The 23,868-nt window shown below is 54.8% G+C and overlaps 1 protein-coding gene across 1 annotated transcript; it reads right to left on the bottom strand.

The window, feature by feature from the left end:
• Window positions 1–3,045: 3,045 nt before the first annotated feature.
• On the bottom strand, window positions 3,046–22,450 carry SRC (SRC proto-oncogene, non-receptor tyrosine kinase). The gene is made up of 12 exons (XM_007934648.1): window positions 22,201–22,450; window positions 20,868–20,967; window positions 19,811–19,828; window positions 13,098–13,196; window positions 12,839–12,942; window positions 10,616–10,765; window positions 8,784–8,939; window positions 6,011–6,190; window positions 4,726–4,802; window positions 3,839–3,992; window positions 3,543–3,674; window positions 3,046–3,254 (listed from the first exon to the last, which is right to left on the bottom strand). Exons 1-12 carry the CDS (start codon window positions 22,448–22,450, stop codon window positions 3,046–3,048), a joined length of 1,629 nt encoding a protein of 542 aa, XP_007932839.1.
• Between the last annotated feature and the right edge of the window lie 1,418 nt (window positions 22,451–23,868).

Below are 23,868 nucleotides of genomic sequence, written 5' to 3'. Positions count from 1 at the left end.
CACCTTATAGGGTTTCTAGAGCTGTAATATTTACTGAAGCAGAGTGCAACATCGTTCTCCTATGGAGCGGCTGGTGGGTTCGAACTGCTGATGTTTCAGTTCACAGCCAGCGCTTAACCACCACACCACCAGGGCTCCTTACTTTATCTCTAAACCAAAATAAAAAACAAACTTACTGCCGTCAAGTCGATTTGACTCATAGCGACCCCTCCTTGGATTTCCGAGGCGGTATCTCTATGGAAGCAGATTGCCCAACCTTGCTTCTGAGAAGTGGCTGGTGGGTTTGAACTGCCAGCCTTCTGGTTAGCAGTCAAATCTGTCACAAATCAACTTTGCAGGTTGTCCCTTAGTGGTGGGAGAGGAAGGGAAGGGAAGGGTCTCTGCATTTTTCCTAGTGTCTGGTGCTTTTGGAGCTCTGATGTTGTAGTGGATAAGGCATTTGGCTGCTAACCAGCAGGTCAGTGGTTCAAACCCACCAACTGCGCCGTGGAAGGAAGATGGGGCAATCTACTTCTGTAAAGATTCACAGCCTTGGAAACCCAATGGGGGTTGCTATGAGTTGGAATTGACTTGATGGCAGTGAGCTTGGTTTTTTTGCTTTAGTGCTTTTGTTGACCCATATCCCCCACACACACACACTCACACCCACACTCCTAGGAAGCACACAAACACATACACTAGTCATATTCCATTTGTGATCCCCTGTGAACACACTAGCAGCTCTACGCAGGTTTGGCAGCCTGTTGGGTCCCCCAGAGTGTCAAGACCCTCCACCATCCACCTCCCGTGCTTTGGGGACATTTAGCTTCAGCTGGTGCTTCTCAGACACAAGCAAGGCTTCTGCCAGATATGCTCACTCCCCAACTCTAGTACAGATGTGCACACATGGCTCTATGCCACTGATCATGTGACCCCCCTTACCTGAAACCCTCCAGCCACCAGGGCTGCCAGGACAAAGAAGCCCTGGAGCATGGCCTGGTCTTACATCCTGGCCCCTCTCACTTTCCAGCACATAGTAGATGCTCAATAAACCATTGGCCAAACACTGAGGTCTGTTTGTGTTTAATCAGACAATATGCAAAATATTTACAACCAATTCTAGATCCCTCCCTCCCCCCAAGCCTGGGCCATGGAATGTGAGACCCCAAGACCCTGCCCAGAGCCAGGAGTCCCCCAGGCCTCTGCATAGTCATCTGAAATCTACAAAACACTGTTTGTTTGTTAAAAAAAAGAATTAGAAGGAAAAAGAACAGTACCAGGACACCTTGTACAAAGGGGCCTTGGGCAGTCAGAGGGGGGTTTGAGAGCGCCACTGCCGTGAGCAGCCCAGATTGGACGGGGACAGGAGACTTGGTAAGAAACATGAAGGAGAGGAAAAGTCGAAATTTCATAGGCAGGCACTGTTTGGCCTCCTTCCCCGCTTGCAGGGCCTGGCTGGCTCGAGAAACCCAGGCAGCGGGAATGTTATTGCTATGATGGGGGTCTGTGGGTGAAATGTACAATGTGTCAGGGGGAACAGAATGGGGGCGTTTTTACATGTTAAATATGGACACACATGGAGGCACACACACATGTACACACATACACATACACAGGGGGCCTTGGCAAGATGTCCACAAACTGTTGGCCACCCCTTTTACAGATGGGCCTCAGGGAAGGGCCACCACATACCCTAGGCTGAACAGCAGACCTACAGCCAAAACACATCTCCTGATGCCTGGCCACAGAGTCTGGTCCGGAGCTGAGCAGTTGTGGAGGCCACATGATAGAGAGGCTGTCCAGATTGGGGCAAGGGCTGCCAGCAGTCACACAACCACCTGGTACATGGCAGTGGACACCTTCATCCTCTCACCCCAGCCTAACGCTCCTTTCCCTACTTGAGAGTTCAGAGTTGCCAACTGGAGAAGAGCAGGGGCTAGGCCTTGAAATGTTGCAGGACAAACTGGGGAAAGGAGGACCTCGGGACCCTCCCTAAAGCCAGGTCAGGATTTCCCAACCTCTTAGCTTTTCTACTTCTGCTTGATTGCCTCCAGAGCCTGAGAGCTCACTCCTTTCATGGCTGACTAGCTCCGAAGGTCAAATACCACCCACATTCTGATTGAAGCCTGTCTTCCTGCAGCTTCCACCCTACAGTCCCAGCTCAGCCCCCTTCACTCTCTTCCCATGACAGCCCTGGTGAGATCTGCAGCCAGGAGTGGCAACAACACATGCACTGTCTCTCTGCTGTCTCTAATCCATCGTTGGGCCCCTTGGCTGCCCCAGTTTGTCCAAGAAGCCTCCAAGGACAAACCTCATTTGTTCCTGAGGAAGACAGAGGGAGTACCAGGTTCCAATCCCACCTCCAGCCTGAAATGCTCTGTGGCCTTGAGCAAGTCACAGGCCCTCTCTGGACCTAGTTTCCCCATGGGGGCAAGAACTTGATGATCTCTAAGGGCCCGTCAGGTCTGAGCAGGGCAGGGTTTGAGGGGAGTATCCACACTGCCCACTATCATCAAGTCAAGCTGGACTTCAGGGTGCCCAGCTAGGGAGCAGATAGCAGAGGGGTCTGGGCCCAGTGGCCTCCACCAACAGATGTTTCAGAAACAGATGGCAGGGTGGGCAGGCAGTCTGAGGGCCAGGGCCCATCCCTCCTCTTTGGAAAGGCTCTTTGGCCAGCTCTTGAGACAAACCTGGGCAGCGTGGGAAGTGAAGGAGGAGTCAGATGTGTGGAGTAGGCTGAGGCTGGGAAAAGGGGCCCCCACCCCAGCCCTTATTCCAGTTCCTCCTTCAGAGACTTGCAGAGCTCAAGGAGGGGATGCAGAGAGGAGGATGTGGCTGGAGTAGGAGCTGGGAGACAGTCACCTTGCCAGCCTCAACCCTGCCTCAAGGCTGCCCTGAACCCCCAAACCCTTCTAGCCACAAAGTGGGGAGGGTCCTTGCCACTGGCAATTCAGCCCCATGGAGGAAGGGTGGGTAGAGGGCAACAGAAGGAGGCAAGACCTTGAGTGAGGGGCTGCCTGCCCAGGATCCAAGCCAAGAGGCCAGTCCAACCCTGGGGCCTGCTCCCTATAGGTTCTCGCCGGGCTGGTACTGGGGCTCGGTGGATGTGAAGTAGTCCTCCAGGAAGGCCTGCAGGTACTCGAAGGTCGGCCGCTCCTCCGGTTCCTTTCGCCAGCACTGGCACATGAGGTCGTGCAAGGACTCGGGGCACTCAGGCGGGCAGGGCATCCGATAGCCCCGCTCCACCTGGTCCAGCACCTCGCGGTTCACCATCCCTGCAGGGAGAGGGAGGCATGAGGACTGTGGCTTTGGTGAAGAAGGTGGAGGTGGGGGGAAGTGGATGGGGACAACAAAGACGTTTTCCCATCTAGGACAGGTCCCATGTAACTGAGGGCAAGTCTCAGTCCCAAGGCTAAGAACACTCCCCACAGAGAGAGCCTAAGATCATATCTCTTTGTCACACAGGTGGGGAAATTGAGATCCAGGAGGGGGTATGGCCTATCCAAGGTCACCCAGGCAGAGGGGTTCAGGGACCAAAGATGGGCTCTGGGGATCCTTCTTACCAGGGTATGGCACCCGTCCCTTTGTTGTGAGCTCTGTCAGCAAGATCCCAAAGGACCACACGTCTGACTTGATGGTGAACCGGCCATACAGGGCAGCTTCTGGAGCCGTCCACTTGATGGGGAATTTGGCACCTGCAGGAGTGAGAATGGTCAGGGGTGGCTCATCAGAGCATCAGGACTGCTCTGCCAGATCGGCACCACTGTCATCCCCTTGTGACAGACGAGGAGTCTGCGGCTCCGAGAAGGGGCGTGACCTGCCCAGGGCCACACAGCATCCACTACTGGGACCTGCCCACCTTGCCGGGCAGTGTATTCGTTGTCTTCAATGAGTCGAGCCAGCCCGAAGTCGGCCACTTTGCACACCAGGTTCTCTCCAACCAGGATGTTGGCAGCACGGAGGTCCCGGTGGACGTAGTTCATCCTTTCCACGTATGCCATGCCTGAGGCAATCTGCAAGAGAACCCCCAGAGCCTGCCAGGGGCCATCCATGCCCCTCCCAGAGGCACAGGCCCAGGGTTGGGGCCATCCCAGGGGCCAACCAAACTCCTGCCTGCTCCATACTTCTTCAGGCAAAAGTCAAGTCAGTTTATAATAAATGATGTTGGCATAAAAACCAGGACCAGTGCTCAGCAGGAGCAAAAAACACAGAGCAAAAGGCAAAGGAGAAACATAAGACACCAGGTGGCCAGGGAGGTAGGTGGCCGAGGAAAGGAAGCCCAGCTGCCCCACAGACAGATGTGTATCAGGTCCTGCCTGCTATGCCTCTGAGTCCCCTCTCTGAGCCTCAATTTTCCCATCTGTCAAACAGAAATAATAGCCATCCCTCCCTCCTCTGACTGTAATAAAGACTAAATGAAAAATGGTTGTTGAGCACTGCCCACAGCAAGCACTAATTCATGTTTGTTGAGTAACTGAATAACCTTTACAGAGAAGTAAAATGAGGCATGAACCTATAGGAAGTCAGTAACTCTGGATCCTCAGGGGACTCTTTCCTCTGCCCAGAACCACCACTCACTGCCCCATAAGTAGCCCCAGTAATACATGCAGAGAGATCAGCGAGTGTGGGGACAACTAAGGCAGGCTTCCTGGAGGGGGCACCCAGGTGGCAGGAACTGGCTGAGCTAGGATGGGAGCTAGGGGCTCCGGGGTCAAAGATGTGGGGCAGTGAGAGGGGCAGACTCACCTGAGCAGCCATGTCCACCAGCTGAGGCAGCCGTAGGTATTTGCCTGTTTCCCCCTTGAGAAAGTCCAGCAAACTCCCTGGGCAGATAGAGACAGCTCCAGCCCCTGCCCCACTTTGCCCTGCCCTCCCCGGGCCAGGAACAGTGATGGCTGGGTCCTGTCCACCCAAGCAGGCTGGCCTCCCTTTAACAAGCGAACAGACTGTATGTAAACCCATCTCTGAATAACATCTCTCCCTAACTCAGCATTTGTCACTCAAAGGGCAAGCAGAACGGCAAACAACCCAAGTGACCACCTCCGGGTGAATGGCCAAGAAGACTGGGCACATATGGACAGTAGGATATTGTTGTGGTTGTTGGGTACCTTCAAGTCGATTCCAAATCATAGCGGCCCCATGTGACAGAGCAGAACTGCCCCGTAGGGTTTTCTTGGTTATAATCTTTTTGGAAGCAGATTGCCAGATCTATCTTCTGCACAGCTGCTGGGTGGGTTTGAACCACCAATCTTTTGGTTAGCAACCAAGAGTTTAACCACTGTGACACCGGGGCTCCTATGTCAGTGAACATAACCCAGCAATGAAAAGAAATAAACTACTGATACACCAGCCACAGAAGGAAGGTTGGGCAATCTACTTCCGTAGTGATAGTGCCTCAAAAACCCAAGGAGGGATTGCTATGAGTCGGGTCCGACTCGATGGTACATAACAACAAGAACGACAGGTAACAGCATACGTGAGTCACAGCTGTAAAAAATTACATACATGAAGCTCTAGAATAGGAAAAAGAAATCTAAAATGATAGAAAGCATAGCAGTGGGTTGCCTGGGGCTGGGGCTCAGGGCTACATTCTGCACAGAGGTGCAAAGGAATGTTCTAGGGTCATGGAGATGTTCTTTATCTTGACTGCGATAAGGGATACACAGATTATCCATCTGATAAAAGTGAACACTTAAAAACGCAGACCATACCTCAACCAAGTGGAATTTTACACACCAATTAACTAGTTTAAATGTTAACTATAGGTCGTGCCCGGGCCTCAGCTTGGACGTGGCCAGCTTGGAGGGCTGGGAAGTTCTCTTCTGACTCCACAATGGCAAATAGCTTTAGAAAGCCAGCAAACTGGGGGTAAGACGCATGGCGGAGATTAAAATGGAAAGGCCATGACTGGCCTGAGAACTGGGTTCCAGTGCACCCCATAAAGATGTCTGTTCTGGAGCGGAGGGAAGGAAGCTGTGCCCACCGGCCCTGTTGTGGCATGCCGACTCTGTGCCGGCCACTTGGGCCTCACCCTTGCTCATGTACTCGGTGACGATGTAGATGGGCTCCTCGGACACCACAGCGTACAGCTGCACCAGCTTCTCATGCCTCAGTTTCTTCATGACCTGGGCCTCCTGCAGGAAGGCCTCTGGAGACATCGTGCCCGGCTTCAGGGTTTTGATGGCCACCCTGGTAGTGCCATTCCAGGTCCCTGTGTGGGGAGGGGCACAGGCTAGCTCAGATAAGGCCCCCATCCCTGTCCCACAGGAACCTGGATCCACCTGTCTGGGTGCCAGTTCCAGCTCTGGCCTCCCTACCCATGTGACCAGGCCCTCTCTGGGGCTCAGTGACTTCATCTGGAATATGGGCACCATCGCACATGCTCCTGACAAGATTGTTACAAGGATTACTGGAGTCTCTGGCACGTGCTTAAGAAAGAGTGGCTGTTGTGAGAACAATGACAACTAGGGATGTCTTAAAAAGCAGCACACCAGCTGAGAGTTGCGAGACCATGGCTCTACCTCGACCACTCCCACCCCAAGTGATCTTAGGACCTCTGTGAACCTCCGACACATATCAAAGGTACCTCATGAGTTGGCCAACTGCAGCATGTCCTGGTGGGGCTGGGGATGTGGAGGGGCTGCCTATGGGCAGCTGAGGCCTCTGGAGCCCGAAGTCACCTCTGGAGCCTGCATCCCCCAAAGACTAAGGCATTAAGCTAAGTATGAGGTATGGAGGTCTGACCAACAGGAATTTGATTTCCTTCCTCTGCCTCCTGCCGGCAGTGGCACTGTGGGTGAGTCAGTTCCCCTTCTCTGGGCCTCAGTTTCCTCATCTGTAAAATGGGGGTGCTATAGTGCCAACGATGCTATAGTGCCAACTTGAAGTTGTCAAGGATTTCATTTGACTTGGGTCCACAGTTAATGCTCATGGAAGCAGCAGTCAAAAAAATCAAACAACGAATCGCAGTGGGCCAATAAGCTGCAAAACCAGCTGTTAAAAAGCCATGACATCACTTTGAGGTAAGGTGTGCCTGACCCAAGCCATGATCTTTGCAATAGCCTCACATGCATGTGAAAGCTGGACAATGAATAAGGAAGAAGGAAGAACTGAGCCATTTGAATTATGGTGCTGGCAAAGAATACTGACTATACCATAGACTGCCAGAAGAATGAACAAATCTGTCTCGGAAGAAGTGCAGCTAGAATACTCTTTAGAAGTGAGAATGGGCAGACTTTGTTCATCTCATATTCTTTGGACATGCTCTCAGGAGAGATCAGTCCCTAGAGAAGGACATGATGTTTGGTAAAGTGGAGGGCCAGTGAGAAGAGGGAGACCCTCAATGAGGTGGATTGGCACAGTGGCTGCAACAGTGGATTCAAACATAGCAATGGTTTTGGGGGTGCGGCAGGACTGGGCAGTGTTTCATTCTGTTATAGACGAGGTCCTTATGAGTTGGAACTGACTTGATGGCACCTGACAACAATAACATAGTGCCTACCCCGTTGGGCACTGTGGGGATTAAACAAGACTTCAAGCGTTAGGCCAGGGCTGTGAGGGCTCTGTAAATAATAGCTGCATTTATTGTTATTATTATCTGGTCCTTTAATTGTGGGGCCCTGAGGGAAGCTGTACTCTAAACCAGAGTATTTAATCCAGGTTCCTGTCCTGGCTGGGCCCCCTCCTCCCCATGCTTGGGCCTCATCTTGGAGTAGCCACGGAGGAAGTGGGTGACATTTCACATCACCCCCAAATGACACCCCAGCCAGGGATGAGTTGTGCAGCCATCAGAAGGGATGACACGATGGACTTATCCCCATTTTGCTCAAGTTCCCATTTAGTGTCTGCAGTTAGGCATTAAGCTTCTTGTCCCTCTGCCCTTCCCTAGCTTGGCCTGACCTCCAGCCTCCAGGCCACTGTCCTCATGGTGCCTTCCATCCAGGAACGCTCTGTGCTCTGACAATTAGCCCTCTGAAGGCAGGAAACAGAGATAGTGATACCGAATGAATATTGTGGCCCAGACGAAACCACCTTGAATACAGCAAACCGTGATCCCTGGCCGAGGCCACAGGCTCCCAGCTGTTATGCCCACCTCCACCGACCTCGGGATTCCTCTGTGTCAGCAGAAGCCAGCCACAAAAGAGGGGTCTGGGTTTTATCAGGGCTGTGTGGTGTATGTTTTCCAAGGTGGCTTTGTCATTTCTCCCATTCAAAGAGGGGGCTTCTCCAGGGTTAGACAGGAGATTCCAAACAGAACATGCCAGACACCAGGCTTCCCAGCATTCCCCTCTGTGAGCTGGCTTCTCCTTCCATGGCTAAGGGTTAATGTGAGGATGCACACGGGGCTAGTGTTCTCACATAGCAACCTGTAGGCGGGTCCTGTTATCAGCAGTCCCAGTTTACAATTGAGAAGACAGGTTCAGAGCAAAGCCTCCTGTTCAGACCACAGAGCAGGTCGCTGGGAGCTCCCAGTGCCCATGCTGGGCAGCTCTCAATAAACAGGAGCTGTGGTTTGCAGAGGTATGGGCTGTGGCGACTGACCCACCTCCCCTGCCCTGTGCCTAGTACAGCTCTGGGAAGGGGCAGGACTACCCCCAAACTTGGTACTAGCCACCACTGGAGGATTTTCATAGTTAAAACAGGGCTCTGTTACCTGCCGCCTAGAGGCAACCGGATCATGGAGAAGGAAAAGGGGTCAAGGAGATTTTGACTGGTGACATAGTGTGGACATCTGCCTGGTTCTCAGGCCAGGCTCTCTCCTGAGGTGGGGGGCAGTGCCAAAAGGCAGGGGGGCAAGGCCTTACCCATCCACACTTCCCCGAAGCAGCCCTGGCCCAGCTTGACCTCCAGCCGCAATGATTCCCGAGGGATCTCCCAGGCGTCCTTCGCCAGGCCTTGAGTCTGTGGCTTGGACGTGGGGCACACGGTGATCAGCCGGTGGCACAGGCCGTCAGCGTGTTCTAAGGACAGAGGTGGGGAGGTGGAGTTTAAGCAGGGTTCCCCGTTGGGGGGCTTCCATGTCGCATGGTGTATGTACACTGCACATTGTGTGCATACACCCCACATAGGCCCATACTGCCTCAGGCATCCATTAGGAGTCATTCCTTCCTCCCTTCCTTCCTTCCTTCCTTCCTTCAGTCATCAGACTTTAAGAGGTGGCTACCTAGGCTGGGGCTAGTAAGCCAGAAAGGGACAAATCAGGAGCCACAGTCTAGGGGAGAGTCCAGCTTCTCTTAACCACATTCCAGGACCACACTGTGGCAGAGAAGACCCCTGTGTGCTGTGAGTGCGGGAGCAGGTGGGCTTGACGGAGTCCTGACAAACTGCCCAGAGGAAGTGATCACTGGGCTTGGGTCTGTGGGAGGGTGAGCAGTTAACTAGGGGCACTTTAAGCAGAGGGCACAGGCCGTGCAAAGGCCCTGAGGGCTGCAGGCCCTGAAAGGAGGCCAGAGGGAGCCGCAGGGAAGTGGAGGCGGGAAAGAGTGGCAGGAGGTGAAGGGGGGGGCATCTGGTTCAGACCACATAGGGCCTTGGAGGCTGCAGGAGTCTTTAACCTGATTCCAAGATAGTCCCAGCGGTTTTTAATCAGGGGGAACATTTTTGTTGTTGTTGTTATGTGCCGTCGAGTCAGCCCTGACTCATAGCGACCCCTCCTTGGGTTTCCGAGGCAGTATCACTACGGAAGTAGGATTGCCCAACCTTCCTTCCGAGGAGTGGCTGGTGGGTTTGAACCGCCAGCCTTCTGGTGAGCAGTCAAGTGCCTTAGCCACTATGCTACCAGAGCTCCTAGGGGGAACATAGCACCGTGAAAAGATTTAAGGTTCAGAATGAGCCCTGCAGTGGTGGCCTAGGGAACAGAGAGCAATGGTAGAACCTATTGACAGTTGGGAGGCCTGGGCCACAGAAGAGGAGGAAACACAGGTAGGAGTAGCTGGTTCTCACAGGCACACGGAGGCATGCCCAAGGAGATCCATTCTTGTGAGTACACACAAGCCCATGGCACTACAGGCACCAGGAGTCCTAGACCTCCCATGAATCAGCCACACTGCTACACACATGCCCCGCACACACGTGCCCCACATGCACCCACGTACACCCCACACACACACCTCACACGTGTGTCCCATATACATACACATGCCTACATACATGCCCTGTACACATGACCTGCACACACACACTCACACACTACATACACAGCACCCCATACAGGAACCCTGCACATGTGCCCCACACACGTGAGCACCATAAGCACATGCTCTCTCTGCTTCTCTCTCTTTGCTTCAATCAATACAGCGGCCCCCTCCTCTTCTCCCAGTAACCAGTTCAGACTGCCCTGGGGCTGCAGAGACAAGTGACACCAGCCTATGCCCCCTCCCTCCTCAGCACTGGTGCGCCTTTGCAGGCCCCTCCTCCCCAGCCAGCTGCAGAGGAGGAGAAAGGGCGGGGAGAGAGAAGGAAGGGGGTAGGAGGGAGACGGGGCACAGGGAAGGGAGATGCAGGAGAGACGGCCTCCTGGGCCTCAGCCCTGTGGGCCTCGAAGCTCCCTCCCCAGGTCTGCTGTTGAGGTCCAGCCCCATCCCACAGCCTCACAGCCCTCGAGGGCCCAGGCCAGGCCCCCGCGCCAGGTACTCACTGGAGTAGTAGGCCACCAGCTGCTGCAGACTGTTGAACTGGGTGCGGGAGGTGATGTAGAAGCCGCCACTGTCCAGCTTGCGGATCTTGTAGTGCTTCACGTTGAGGCCCTTGGCGTTGTCGAAGTCAGACACTGAGAGACAGTAGGCGCCTGCAGGGCAGGGTCAGAGGGGAGCCGTGACCTCCATGCCTGCCGCCTCCACAGGCCACAGCCGGGGGACATTGGTGCCACCTCTGAGCACCGCTGTGTGCCTACCTGACACAGGAGGGAGGGAGGTCCAAAGTGGTGAGCACTTGGCCCAGGACAGAGCCAGCACTGGTATGTCTCTTAGCACCCAGCTCGGAGGCAGCCACCGAGGCAGGGCCAAGAGAGCCAATGAACATCTGACCAGGGGCTCTTGCCATACACCCATGGCTCTGGCAAGACCACCGGATCCTGTGTGCACATCCCGGCTTTATGGCCTTGACAAGTCGATTGCCCTCTCTGGACCTCAGTTTCCTCTGTGCAATGGGGGTATTCCTAGGATCCCTGGGAGGTTCAATGAGACCACATAGAAGGGGGCCTGGCACACAGTAGGTGCTCAGTAAGTGTTTGCTGGGAGCCTGGGGATGACCCCAAGTGTCCTGTGTGTCCTGGCCTAACTGCTCCCCTCTCTGGGTCTGCCTGTGGGGACACTGTCCCTGTCCTATCTCTCTCCTGCAGCTGGGTCTAGGCTCAGACACGAGTTGGTGCCTAGCAAAGACTGTGACAGCTATGGGCAGGCAATTTGAGCTGGGTGTGGCCTGAGGACTGCCAAGGCTTAGCTGGGCCAGCCCTGGTAACCCCTCCCTGCTTCCCTTAAGCCTGGAAAAGCTTTTGGCTGGAAAAATTTCCTCACGTCCAACAGGCCTGGCTAGGAGCCTCTATTGCTCTGAACCCAAAATGCCTGGAGTAGCATCAGGGAATAAGCAAGGCTAAGCCCCAGAGTGGGAGAAGTGGGGAGCAGAAGCCTCAGGGGCCAGAGAAGGCCCTTCTTGGGAGCCTGGCCCAGCAGGATGTGGCGATGTGCTGGAAGCCCAGTCCCCCGGACCACAGACCTTCTTTCTGGACGGTCCCTAGGTGGGGGCTGTGATACCCAGTACACAGCAGGGGAAACTGAGGCCCAGAGAGGGAAAGTAGCTGACCTCCTGTCACCAGAATGTCAAGCACAGAGCTAGGACATGAACTCATACCCCAGACCTCACTTGGCAGTGAGGCCACACTTGGCAACCATAATTTGCTGCACATGGCCCAGGCCATGTATGTGTGTATAAGCCACAGGCCTGAGCCCAAGGCCAACCCTGGGACACCTGTGCACATGCCCAGGAAAGCTGTGACTAGCGGCCCACATGCTCACACGGGTACACACTCCCCGGTCCTCCAGGCATGAGGACAAACTCACAATTCATTCCACACAGCATTCCAGCCATGCATGCATACACACCTAGCCCTGTGTGCAGTATGCACATGTGTACCCATCTCTGCTCCTGTGAGCCTCAAGGCTACAGGAAGAGGCCCAGCTTCATCACTCTGGCAATGGGGCACTTTCTGGGAGGTGGACAGTGGAGGGATCTGCATTCTCAGTGGTGGAGGGAGGAGAGGCACAGGGGCTACAAATGTTGGGAGAAGAGCAAGGCCAGGTCCCAGCACTCAGTTCAGCCACTGAAGCCCCTGGGAACAGGAAGATGAGAGGTCTACTGGATCAGCATCAACTCTGAGCTTTGGCTGTGTCATCCTCAGACCTCCACCTGTTCCCACTCCTCACCTCAGGAAACTGAGGTCAGAGAACTAAGCCCTATCTTTGGCTGCAACCTCTGCTTCTCCAGATAACGCAGTGTTCCTCCATGTACCTCCTTGCCTTTGCTCCTGCTGGTGTCTCCACCAAGAGGGCTCTTCCCATCCTACTCCATATAACAAACTCCTATTCATTCCACAAAAAAACAAAAAAAAAAAACACCCACTGCTGTGGAGTCATATCTGACTCATAGCAACCCCTCCTTGGATTTCTGAGGCAGTATTACTACGGAAGATTGCCCAACCTTCCTTCCAAGGAGTGGCTGGTGGGTTTGAACCACCAGCTTTCTGGTTACCAGTCAAATGCCTTAGGCACTACATCACCAGAACTCCTATTCATTCCGTAATACACACCTCAAAAAACCCACAAAAGACCCAGGTCCCACTGGCCCACAGAAGGAATGCCAATACCTTTTGTGGTCTCACTCTCTCGCACTAGGAAGGTCCCTCGCGGGTTTTCCACATTCAGCAACAACCTTTCTGACTCCCGTCTGGTGATCTTGCCAAAATACCACCTGGGCGGGAAGAGGGGAGGGTGGTGGCAGTCCAGGCTTCCCCCACCCACAGCACCTCTCCCTGGGATGTGTCCAGGGTCCTGGGCAGCCCAAGAGGGAAGCTCAGACCACACAGTGACAGGGGGCAGGCAGGTGACCAGGGGGTTGATACTCACTCCTCAGCTTGGATGGAGTCAGAGGGTGCCACATAGTTGCTGGGGATGTAGCCCGTCTGTCCTGTGCTGAGCGAGTGGGCCAGCCACCAGTCTCCCTCTCTGAGCAGGGGGAGCAGGAGGAAGCAAAGGAGAGGGAGCCATCAGCAGTGGTCCCAGGGCCTGCAGTCTTCCTGGGTGCTGTGCGGGACCCCTCAAGCAGAGTGAGACTCAGGAAGGCAGTGGACCAGCTTGAGACCGCGCAGCCTGCCAAGTGGAGCTGGCCTGGAACACTTCCCCTCCCCATCCCAGATGTCTCCTTGCCAAGGTCAGCTCAGATAGGCTTTGTCAAGGATGGACCTTGGTCAGCCTGAGGCCTGATCTCCAGGGACAGAGTCCCACAGAGGGAAATGATCTGCTTCCCTTCAGATGGAAGCCAACAATGAAGCCAAGAGCTGCCTTGGGAGTGAGGCAGGGAGCGCCGTCTCAGGGGGCAACCAAGCCATGGCGGGAGAGAAGGCTCCTGCCTGAAATGGATGTCAAGTTAGACCTTCAAGGCCTCTCCTGGCTCTGAGGCTTAGAAGCCCAGTCCTTGGGGCTGGGGAGACCTGGGTAGAGGCCTAGGAACGGCCCTTTAGGGGGCTGGTGACACTCTAGGCCCCAACCCTGCAAACTACAGCAATGCTTGCCTTTGTCACAAGTCACAGGTCACACCTAAAGGGCTCCTCAGCTGAACACTACAGGCCTCCTCCTGCAGCTGCCCATCTGCAGGGGGAAACGGAGGCCAGGGGGTTAGGACTTGCCCAAAGTCACACAGTGTCATGTCAGAGGGGGCCAAGGTGGCAGAGGCCCTGGTACTCAGGGCACTTCTACACTAATTACCCTATAAGGCGGAAGAGGGGACGGGGAGCTTCCCAGCACGGTCGGGTCCCCTGGGCCTAGGCGGGAGTGGGGAGGGGGTGGAAGTACCTTTGCAGCCATCTGAATGTGAACCAGGTCTGGCTGGAGCGGGGGTCCAGAGACACAGAGGAGGGAGGAGAGAGCGAGAGCCCAACAGGAGAGAAGAGGCAGAGATGGGGGTGGTGAGAGGCAGAAAGTGTGAGGAAGAGAGAAGACAGGAGAGCCAGGCGGTGCTGGGGACCAGGGACAGGGCGGGGCAGCCGGCACGGGCCTCACATCCAAAGCAACCAAAGGGGACAGGAAGAGGGTCCACGGGAAATGAGGAGACATCAACGGAGGGGCAACAGAGTCCAACCCTCCTCCCACATCCATTGTACAGATGGGAAGACTGAGGCCAGAGAAACAAAGGCCTTTCCTCAAAGTCACACAGCCAGGCCCAGCCTCCTGATTCCAGACAGAAAGGACCCTTCCCCTACAGAGTGCAGTGGGGCTTTATAGCAAGATGAGTTTGTCTTAACAAAGCTGCCTTTGCGCCTCCCCCAACCTGAGATGTACAGCAAACAGAACAGCCTTCTTGCCGGGGCCCAGAGAAGGAAAAGCCCTGGCCCACAGTCACACAGTCAGAACTTGAATCTGGGTCTCTGGCCCCTGGCTCTTCTGAGCTGCCCCTGGCCAGACTCCTCAGCCTACTTTCAAGAAGAAATTGAGGTCATGAGGGGATAGGGCCTGGGGAGCTCTCCAACGGCCCATAGGAGTGTAGGTGAGCACCAAACCGCCGGGCTCAGCTGGGTGGGTTGAGGCTGAACCAGAAGGCACAGGGGTCCCTGCTGGATGGAGTGAAGCAAACTGAACACAACTGGGGCTATATGGCCTGACTCCACTGTGCAATCCCTGTATGCTCACTTAGGCAGGAGCACAAGCTCATGTGGGGGTCTCTGGGGGAGAGAGAAGGTCTTGGAGAAGGAGTGAGTCCCACCTCAAGGAAATGAACCCTTGGGTGCTCAAAACTGCCATCCACCTCCCTGTTGCATCCCCACCTGGAGGTGTCCACACGTCTGTCCTGTTTGACCCTCATGGCCCCACTCTGCAGATGTGGAAACCGTGGCTCAGAGATGTCCAGGGACCAACCCAAGGGCACTCAGCAGCCATGCTGGAGCAGCCTAGTACTTTCTTTGTATAGCTGGGGAAACTGAGGCACAGAAAAGGGCAGGGACTTGCCCAAAGCTACAAACAAGGGCTCAAATCATAGAACAACCCTCTGAGATCTTCTCCAAAACCTTCATCTCACCAGTGAGAAAAATGAGGGACAGTGAGTTGCCCAAAGCCACACAGCAGATCAGTGGGAGAGCAGGGGTAGATAGCAAGGTCTCTGAGTGCCTACGGCTGGGTGCACCAGGCTTCCTGGCCCCTGCAATCTCCCCCAGGCCTCAGAGGCTCAGAAACCCTGACAAAGACAGAGGAGGTACCAGTAGGGCTTGGGGCAGGAGGCAGGCTGTACTTAAACAGGGCCAAAGTCTAAGGTCAGAGGTCACAAAATGAGGTGGCTTAATAAAGCCAGAGCCTGAAAGCTGGCCAGCCTCCAGGAAGCCCCTAAGCTACCCAGTCAGAGGAGAAGGTTGCAGGCGGCGTGTTCCCAGAGGTTGGCCAAGCAAGGTCCACAAACAAGGGACACTCAAGCTGCTAATGTCACCCCAACTTCACCAGCAGAGTTTCAGCTCCCCAATACCAGCCTATATGCAAGTTTGGACTTCACAGTCCAGTTTTTGGGGTTTTATTTTATAAACCCCCAAAAGGTAAATAAAGGACTCAAGATACAGCTTCAGCCTGGCCCCAGCTTTAAATGTGCCCTAGAGCTTGGACACCATACCAATCCCTTCAGAGGCTCACTTTTCCCATCTGTAGGATGGGGGTACTCATGTCTCCTTCCCACAGGGGTTATGAGGGCTCAACACACATGAGCTGTTGATATAGTGACCTGAAACCAACTGAATTTGTATGTCCACAGTGCCTTTCCATGCCCTCCAGAACGTTTTTAAAAACCAAAGCAGCCCAGTCCCAGTCTCCAACAAGGATTTGCTGTGTGGCCCTAGGCAAATGTCCTGTCCTCTCTGGGTCTTAGTTTCTTCATCTCTTTAAAAACAAACAAAACCAAACCTCACTACCATTGAGTTGATTCTGACTCATAGCAACCCCCTTTGGGTTTCCAAGTCAGTAAATCTTTACAGAAGTAGATTGTCCAGTCTTCCTTCCATGGAGTGGCTGGTGGGTTTGAACCGCCAACCTTCTGGTTAGCAGTCAAATGCCTTAGGCACTATGCTACCAGAGCTCTGTAAAAAGGAGACAATATTCACAGAAGCTTCCTTGCAGGCAAAAGGTGTAAAGGAGTCAGCATCAGGTGATGTTCTTCTGAGAGAATCACAGTGATGACCATCCAGGCCTCAGTTTGCCCACCTGGGAAACGGAGGCATCAGTCCCCATCTTCCCACCTAAAAAGTTTGGGAGGTTCAAAACTGCCACAGGTGGCTGCAACCCCGCTCTGCCAAAGGTCTGGGGCTGCTCCCCTCTGGGAACCCCACAGCTTCCTGTGGCGGTCCAGTCTGGGAGTCACCAACCTGAGCCAAGTCGGAAGTGACAGCACCATTAATCTACCAGGCTGGACCGATTGATGGCATCCGGTGCCTTCCCTGGGACATGGTCCTCATCAGACAGGTGGAGAAGAAGGGAAGGAAGGAAGGGAATCCCACATTCCCTGCCCGGCCCCTCACCTTCCCCATGGGGCCAGAGGAGAAAGTCCTGGGCCAGGAGTCCCCAAACTGCAGTTCTACATCCTGACTGCTGTTCACTCGCTTTGTGGTCTCAGGCAACTGACCTCACCTCTCGGAGCCTTGGGGTCCTCATTTTTGGACCCTTATTCTGGTGCAGATCTGGGGTGGGGGGTGGGGCAGCTGTGGGACCTGGGAAGTTGTGCCATGCTGGAGCATGGATATTTTTAACTCACTTGGGCTGCTGGGACTCATGAGAGAAACATTTTGGGGACTGCAGACGACCTGGTGGCCTGGCACAGCCCAGACCTGAGCCCAACAGTTCCAGGGCTGAGGCTGGCTGCAGGCCAGGCAGTGGCTGGACAGCCTGATCGACACTGGCCAAGTTTCTGAGTCCTGAGGACAGAGGCACATGGTCTGAGCTGAGGGTAGTATGAGGAGGACAGGACTATGAGGGTAGTATGAGGGTCCCTGGAGGGGGCTCTGAAGCTCTGAGGTGACCCTGCCCTGCGGTGGGCAGAGGAGCCAGAGTGCCCGTGGTAAGGAGGCAAGAGACAACTGGAGAACTCCCCCAGAGAAGCTGTTGGAATTTGAGGAGAAGGAAGGGGCAGCTCAGGGAGAAACCTGAAGGCAGACCTCAAGGGGCTACACCTCCCAGGGACTCAGATACCAGGTCAGTGGCCTTGGGGCAGCAGACCTCAGCCCCAGTTGGCTTCCTTGAGCCCAGGGCCACACAGCACTCAGAAGACTAGGACCTAGGCCCAGTCAGCAGGATGATCCAGGGAGTAAAGCCCCCAGACCCGCCACTGTGAGTACCTCAACCCAACCAGCCTTCACCAAACCCCGAAAGACAGACAGGTTCATCTTGAGGCTCTCTACCTCCCTTCACCCCAATCCAGCTCCACACGGACTAGACTTCCCAGGCTGGACTCCAAAAGCCACTCACTCATTCAGGAGGATAGGGGGAGGTGGGTCTTGGCAATAACAAGCCCTAAGTAAAAATGGTAGAAAGACAAGAGGGAAGTCCCTGGGTGAAGTATGAAACCTAATCACCTCCAATTTGAGTGGCCCATCTTCCACTAAGCCCCCCAGATCCCTTTATCCCTCCTCTTCCTGTAATGCCAGCCCCAACTCCACCACCAATCACCTCTCCAGCAAAGCTGCAGCTGAGTGTTGTAACAGGAGGGCTCCAAACCTATCCCTTCTCCCTGAATCAGGGGCTTCCCTTGGACAAGGCTCATACACTTCCAGTCCTCCTGGCAGCTCAGGCCCCACCAAATCTTCCCCAGCCCATCCCAGATGGCAGGAAGAAAGAAGGGAAGGGGCTGGACACACAGAGGAAGGAAGAGGGAGGTTGCCCCTGACTCCAGTTGAAAGAGGCAGAATCCAAGTTCCCTGACCTTTCCTGGCTCCATGCCTTTGCTCAAGCAGCGGCCCCCACCTGAGATGCCCTCCCCACCACTGCCACCATCCTGATGCCACCTCACCTGCAGGAGCCTTTCCTCCTGCCAGGTCCTCTGCACCTCCACTGAGCCTCCTATAAGGGCCATGGCCCAAAGGGCCTGCCTACCTATCCCCGCTCTGCCATACTAGCTGTGTGACCTTGGGCAAGTCATTTCACCTCTCTGGCCTCAGTCTTCTCATCTGTAAAATGGAGCAAACAAGAGCCCCCACTTTACAGGGCTGTGGTGACATGTATATAAAATAATGTGACTTAAAGTGCTCGGCACAGGAACCGGCTCATTACGATATGACGTATAGATGTGATGAATGGTACCAGTTTTATCACTGTTCGTTCATCCTGTTCCCCAACACTGCTAAGTACCCCCAGTGCACAGTCCTACACTAAGCAACAAGTAATGTGGGAGCCCAGAAGTGAGAAAGACTGGAGAGTAGCCCTCAAGGAGCTCCCAGTCTGAAGGGGGAGGCAGACGGAAGCAGCTGGTGACAAGGAGCTAACTGGGGCTGCACCAGGACTCTGACAACAGAGGGAATGGGAGGCTGGAGAAGCTCCCTTCCCCAGAGACAACAGTTTGAGGAAGGGGACAAAGCCTCTAACCAAGTTCCATTCCTGGCTTTGCTACTTGGTAGCTGTGTGACCTTGGGCAAGTACCTTCACTTCTCTGAACCTGTTTCCTCATTTGCAAAATGGAGACAGCCCCCTCCCCTATCACTACACCTTGGTAGGACTGTAGTGAAGAGTAAATGCAAAGACACAGGTACAGATGCCTGGCACCTCTATTCTCTTTTGCCTCACAGAGAAGGGGCTCCTGAGCTGGGTCTTGAGGGATGAATAGGAGTTTGCCAGGCAGAGAAGGGAGAAAGAGCATTTCAGGCAGAAGGAACAGCATGCAGCAAGGGAAGGGAGGCATGGACAAGCAAGAATGACTGGGGATGGTGATGTCCCACCTCCTCAGCCAGGCCTTTGCGGACACTTGGGGATCGAATCTGCTTTGCCCTCTCTAGCCTCTTAGCCTTTCATGGCCCTAAAGGCATCCACCCACTTCCAGCCCTCCGTCTTTTTGCAAGGGGCCCCTCCACTTGCCAGACAATTTTACTGTGCTTCCTTCAGGGCTCCTGTGTCACCACCAAATGGGGGCACACAGCAGGACCTCCAAACGACTGAGCTGACCCCAGCCTCTGCATGTCCCATGGCCTGGACTGGAGTGACTGGGGTTGACTCTGGCCATACTTGGCTACAGGAGGATATGGACAAGGCCTTCTCCATCCAGGCCTCACCAGGCTCCACACTGGGCCCTGCATGCAGCTGACACTCAATGAGGGGACAGAATGGGGACGGGTAGTATGAAGGCAGATGGGGAAGGGGTGAGATGGTGAGTGAAAAGGGTAATGGGAGGGCCCGCCCACCCCCTCAGCCTGGAGTCAGGGTCTGGGGCCTGGTCAAACTGGCGTATGGAGGGAGGTGAGGGCAGCTGGGCGGGGTGGGCGATGCAGCTGAGGGAGCCGGAGACCACAGGCAGGGACACTGGGGTGGCAGCGCGTGCAGAACAGCAGCCCCTCCCCAACCCAGCAAAGCACCCCACCCAGCCCGCAGCCCACACAGTGCGTACACACCTGACATCCACCTTCCTCCTAAGGGCCAGCGAGAGAGAAGCAGAGAGAGGGAGCGGCTGAGAGGGCTGGAGGCAGCAAGCATGGACGAGGGGATGGAGAAGGGGGACCCCCACAGGGTCGCCTGTGGAGGGGCCAGTGGGAACACTAGAGGCAGGGAGGCTCCCGCTCCTGAGCTGGGCTTACAGCCTGAAGCCTCAGTCACCCTCAAAGCACTGCTCCTCCCTCTGCCTTCCCACACTGTCCTCTGCCCCATCCAGCCACTGTGTTCTTGGTGGCAACAAAGAAGAGAAGGGACAAGAGAGCAGGGAGGGAAGGGGGGGGGGGAGAGGAGAGGAGAACTCCCCACCCCAGGGCTAGAGCCCCAGACCCTTCCAGGCTTCACTGCTCCCTGCTCCCTGCCCACAAGGACCCCAGAGCTTGGCGGGAGGCTCTCAAGACCCCCAGGCCAGCTTGGCTCTAAGCTGCCCCCTAGCACCACCAAGGCTCGAGTCCCAGAAGTGAATCAGACCCCTCACGGTACCCTGCCCTCTACATCCTTTCCCACATCTCATCCTCATGTCCCATCTCCTCTCAGATTGGATATTTTGTCCCCAATCTTCCCAGCATGGGCCCCTTCCCCCCACAGCTGGAGACTTCTGGCTTCACTGGCTGCCCCCACCCTCCAGCCCCAGGTCACTGATGAGGGCACAGTCCTTCCTGGGTCCCGGGCCCGGTTCTGCCCTGACCACATGCCCCCTTTCAGGGTCCAGGGCCTGGGCTGCTATGCTCTGATGTCCATTTGCTGTTGCCACCATTTTCAGCCCCTGGACCCAGATGCCTGCCTGCTCGGAGCCCCAGGCTGACAACCACCACCTGTACGACCATCCTCCTCGGCCCCTTGCTGCTTCCTAGGGCCTCCTGATGCCCTGGAGTCCTGACATTCAGCTCTGCCCACTGCCCATCCCGCCGCACTCTGGCGCTGGCCTTGGCACGGCCTGCAGGAATACTCAGAGGTGGCTCTGGCTCAGGCCTAGGGCCAGGGGTGGTCCTGAGGGGCTCTGGGGAGGGGGGCACTCACGTGTTGTTGACAATCTGAAGCCGTTCCCCCTTCTTGAAGGACAGGTCAGTCTCTGTCCTCGACTCATAGTCATAGAGGGCCACAAAGGTGGTCACTCCGCCTGCAGAGAGGGGTGGAACATGTCAGAGTGGTGGGGCCATGACCATGGGACAGGGGTGGGCACCGAGGTGATGTCTGTTTTATGCACTACTGTGTCTCCAGCACCAGGAGTCCTGGCGTATAGCAGGGGCTGACAAGTATGTCTTCAACTAATCAGTATGTGTGTAGTCTGTGTCTGGGGGTTCATGCCCATCCACGTGTCCTGAGTGTGTATTTCTGTGTGTGTGCGTGTGCTCATGGTGCCCGTGTGTACTTAGGCATCTGTGAGTCTGTGGTGTTTCTAGCTGAGCATGTGTCAGTATCTTGCGTGTATGTTTCTGACTGTGTACTTGTTGGTGCATCTTCACCTGAGAGTACAAGGTTGTGTGTGGGTGTGTTTGCATGACCGTACATCTGCACTCAGGCGTGTGTCTGTGCCCAGGGGTCCACACCCATCCGCGTGTCCCCAAGTGCATGTCTGTATGTGCATTGTGTGCGTCTGTGATGGTATCTTCAGCTGAGCGTGATTTTGTGCCCTGTGAGGGTGTCTTGGAATAAGGTGCTGACCATGGGTATTGCTCCATGTGTGTGGCTCTGTAGAAGTGTGTCAGGAGTGCATATGCGAATATCTTCATCCGGTGTCTTGGACACCCATCTCCACCAGAGTCTGCAATTCTCTCTAAGTGTCCCTTACCTGGGGCTGCTGTGCCCCAAAGTGCCAGCAGAGGGCAGAGGGGTGCATCTCAGCATCTCAGGACCCGGCCTTCCTGGTGCTCCATTCCCTCCCCTAAGCTGGGCCTGCGCCTCCTTTGCCACATGCCAGCCACCCATCTTGACCTAGCCCTGGATTAACCTGAGCAAGGGGCAGACCCTGGACCATAAGGTAGCAACATGAGATCGGGTCCCCACACTGCCCTGAGGAGCCCTTGTCCTAAACCACCCCCTCTGGGCCTCAGTTTTCCCCACCTGTTATTGTCTTCCACTCCTACATTTCTAGACCTCCTTACACTCTGCATCTTATCACCTCAAAGGCAATGGATAAAAACGTGTCTTCTAGTGTGTACCATGTACCCCCCTTTATGGTTTACAAAGCCCTCCCTACCCACAGCCTCCCAAAGGCCCCCCAAACAAGTAACCCTTCCCTTTAGTTAGAGAATGAAACAGCAGCCAGGGAGGGCATCAGCCCCAGAGCACACAGCCTCCTGGCAGAACAGGAAAACGGGACACCCAGCACCCTCCCCCCAGGCCCACTGACCAGCCAGTGGCCCTGCCCTCTGTGGGGAGGTGACTGTGTCCGAGGAGTTGAAACCTCCAAACAGCTTGGGCTCAGCAGCTGCCGGGACAAAGGCTGCATTGGGACCACGGTGGCCGTCAGCAGAGGCCGGCTTGCTGGGGGTTTGTGAGGCAGGGAATGCTCCCCCACCACCACTGTGGGCATTCTCGGTGGGCTCCAGGCTGCGGCGCCGTTGGCTGGCATCCTTGGGCTTGCTCTTGTTGCTGCCCATGGTCCTGGCTGAGATAAAAGAGGACCCTTGGGTGAAAAGGAATCTCTGGGCACAGGTTGGGCCTCCTGGATCCCTTACCCACCCCTACCCATTCTACAGATGAAAAAACTGAAGTCCAAAAAGGGATGCTGTGGGACCCTGAGTGAGTTAGCTCCTCAGAACCTCAGTTTGTTCTTCTATAAAATGGGGGAAGAATGATGGCATCTATAAAGGGCTTCCTTGTTACAGGGCCAGGCACAGAAGAAACATAGTCAGCAGCCCTGGATGTCCCTTTTCCCCTCAAGTAAATGTTTCTGTCCCTCCTTCATGGGCAGACACAGTATCTGAGTCATGTCCATGTCCCTGGCACCTGGCACACAGGAGAAGGCTCACTGATGGTTTGTTAAATGACTACACAACTGATAGAAATTGTCTAATACCAGGGGAAAGAGTTACAAATGGTGACAAAGGGAGTGATCCACCTGAACACCCTTGAAGAAGGAGAGACTGCTGGGAGCTCACTCCAGCCCCAGGACCCTTGCACATGCTGTTCCCTCTGCCTGGAATGTTCTTCCCTGACCACGTCACCAGGGTAACTCATGCCTCCTACAGTTCTCAGCTCAAAGGTCACACTCTCAGGACATGTTCCTGCCTCCTTTCGTTGGGTCAAATTCCCCTGACTTTTGTGGCACTCCTTGATAACATGTGGCCCAGTTATCATTTTTTAATTTGTATGATTGTTTGACTACTGTTGTGGGTTTTTGTTTCTCTTGTTCACTGCTGTGTTCCCAGTGCCTAGCATAGGGCGTGACATACAGTAGCTGCTCAGTAAACAGTTGAATGAATGAGTGAATGAGTGACTATTCAAGAGTACAAAGATTTCTGAGTCAGAGATCTGCGTTCTCAAATGCAGAGGGAACCAAGATAAAACTCCCCTAGTGACACCCACAGCCCTGCCACCCCCTTCTGCCTCCCCTTTCCTCATCCACAGGACTTGGCTCACCCTGGTTCCCGCCAAGCCTGACTGGGTTCTCCCCACCCACTATGGCTGCCCCTCCCAGCTCCTCTTCCTCTTCCTCACCCTGACTGGATCATTTACCTTACCTCGAGGAAGACAGGGGCTGTCCCAGAGGACCTGGGAGGCAGCCTGAGGTATTGGCAGGAACACCAACTGAGGAGTCAGAGGTCTTGGATGATAAGCCCTGCTCCACTCTCCCTGCTGTGTGAGCCTGGGCAAGTCACTTCCCCTCTCTGGGCCTCAGTGTCCTCATCTGCAAAGCAAAGATAAAGCAGACTTCTCAGGGCTACTGTGAGGATATGATTAGAACAAGAAATTACAAAAATTCTAACTCTTTTTTTCTTAAGTTTTATTGTGATTTGGGTGAAAGTTTACAGAGCAAATTCATCTTCCATACAGCAGTTCACATACACTTTGTCTC

Source organism: Orycteropus afer, unplaced genomic scaffold, assembly GCF_000298275.1.
Source record: "Orycteropus afer afer isolate SDZICR_OR568_19922 unplaced genomic scaffold, OryAfe1.0 scaffold00020, whole genome shotgun sequence".
Taxonomy (NCBI): Eukaryota; Metazoa; Chordata; class Mammalia; order Tubulidentata; family Orycteropodidae; genus Orycteropus; species Orycteropus afer.
Note: the sequence above shows the minus strand (reverse complement) of the source record. Positions and strands in the feature narration are given on the sequence as shown.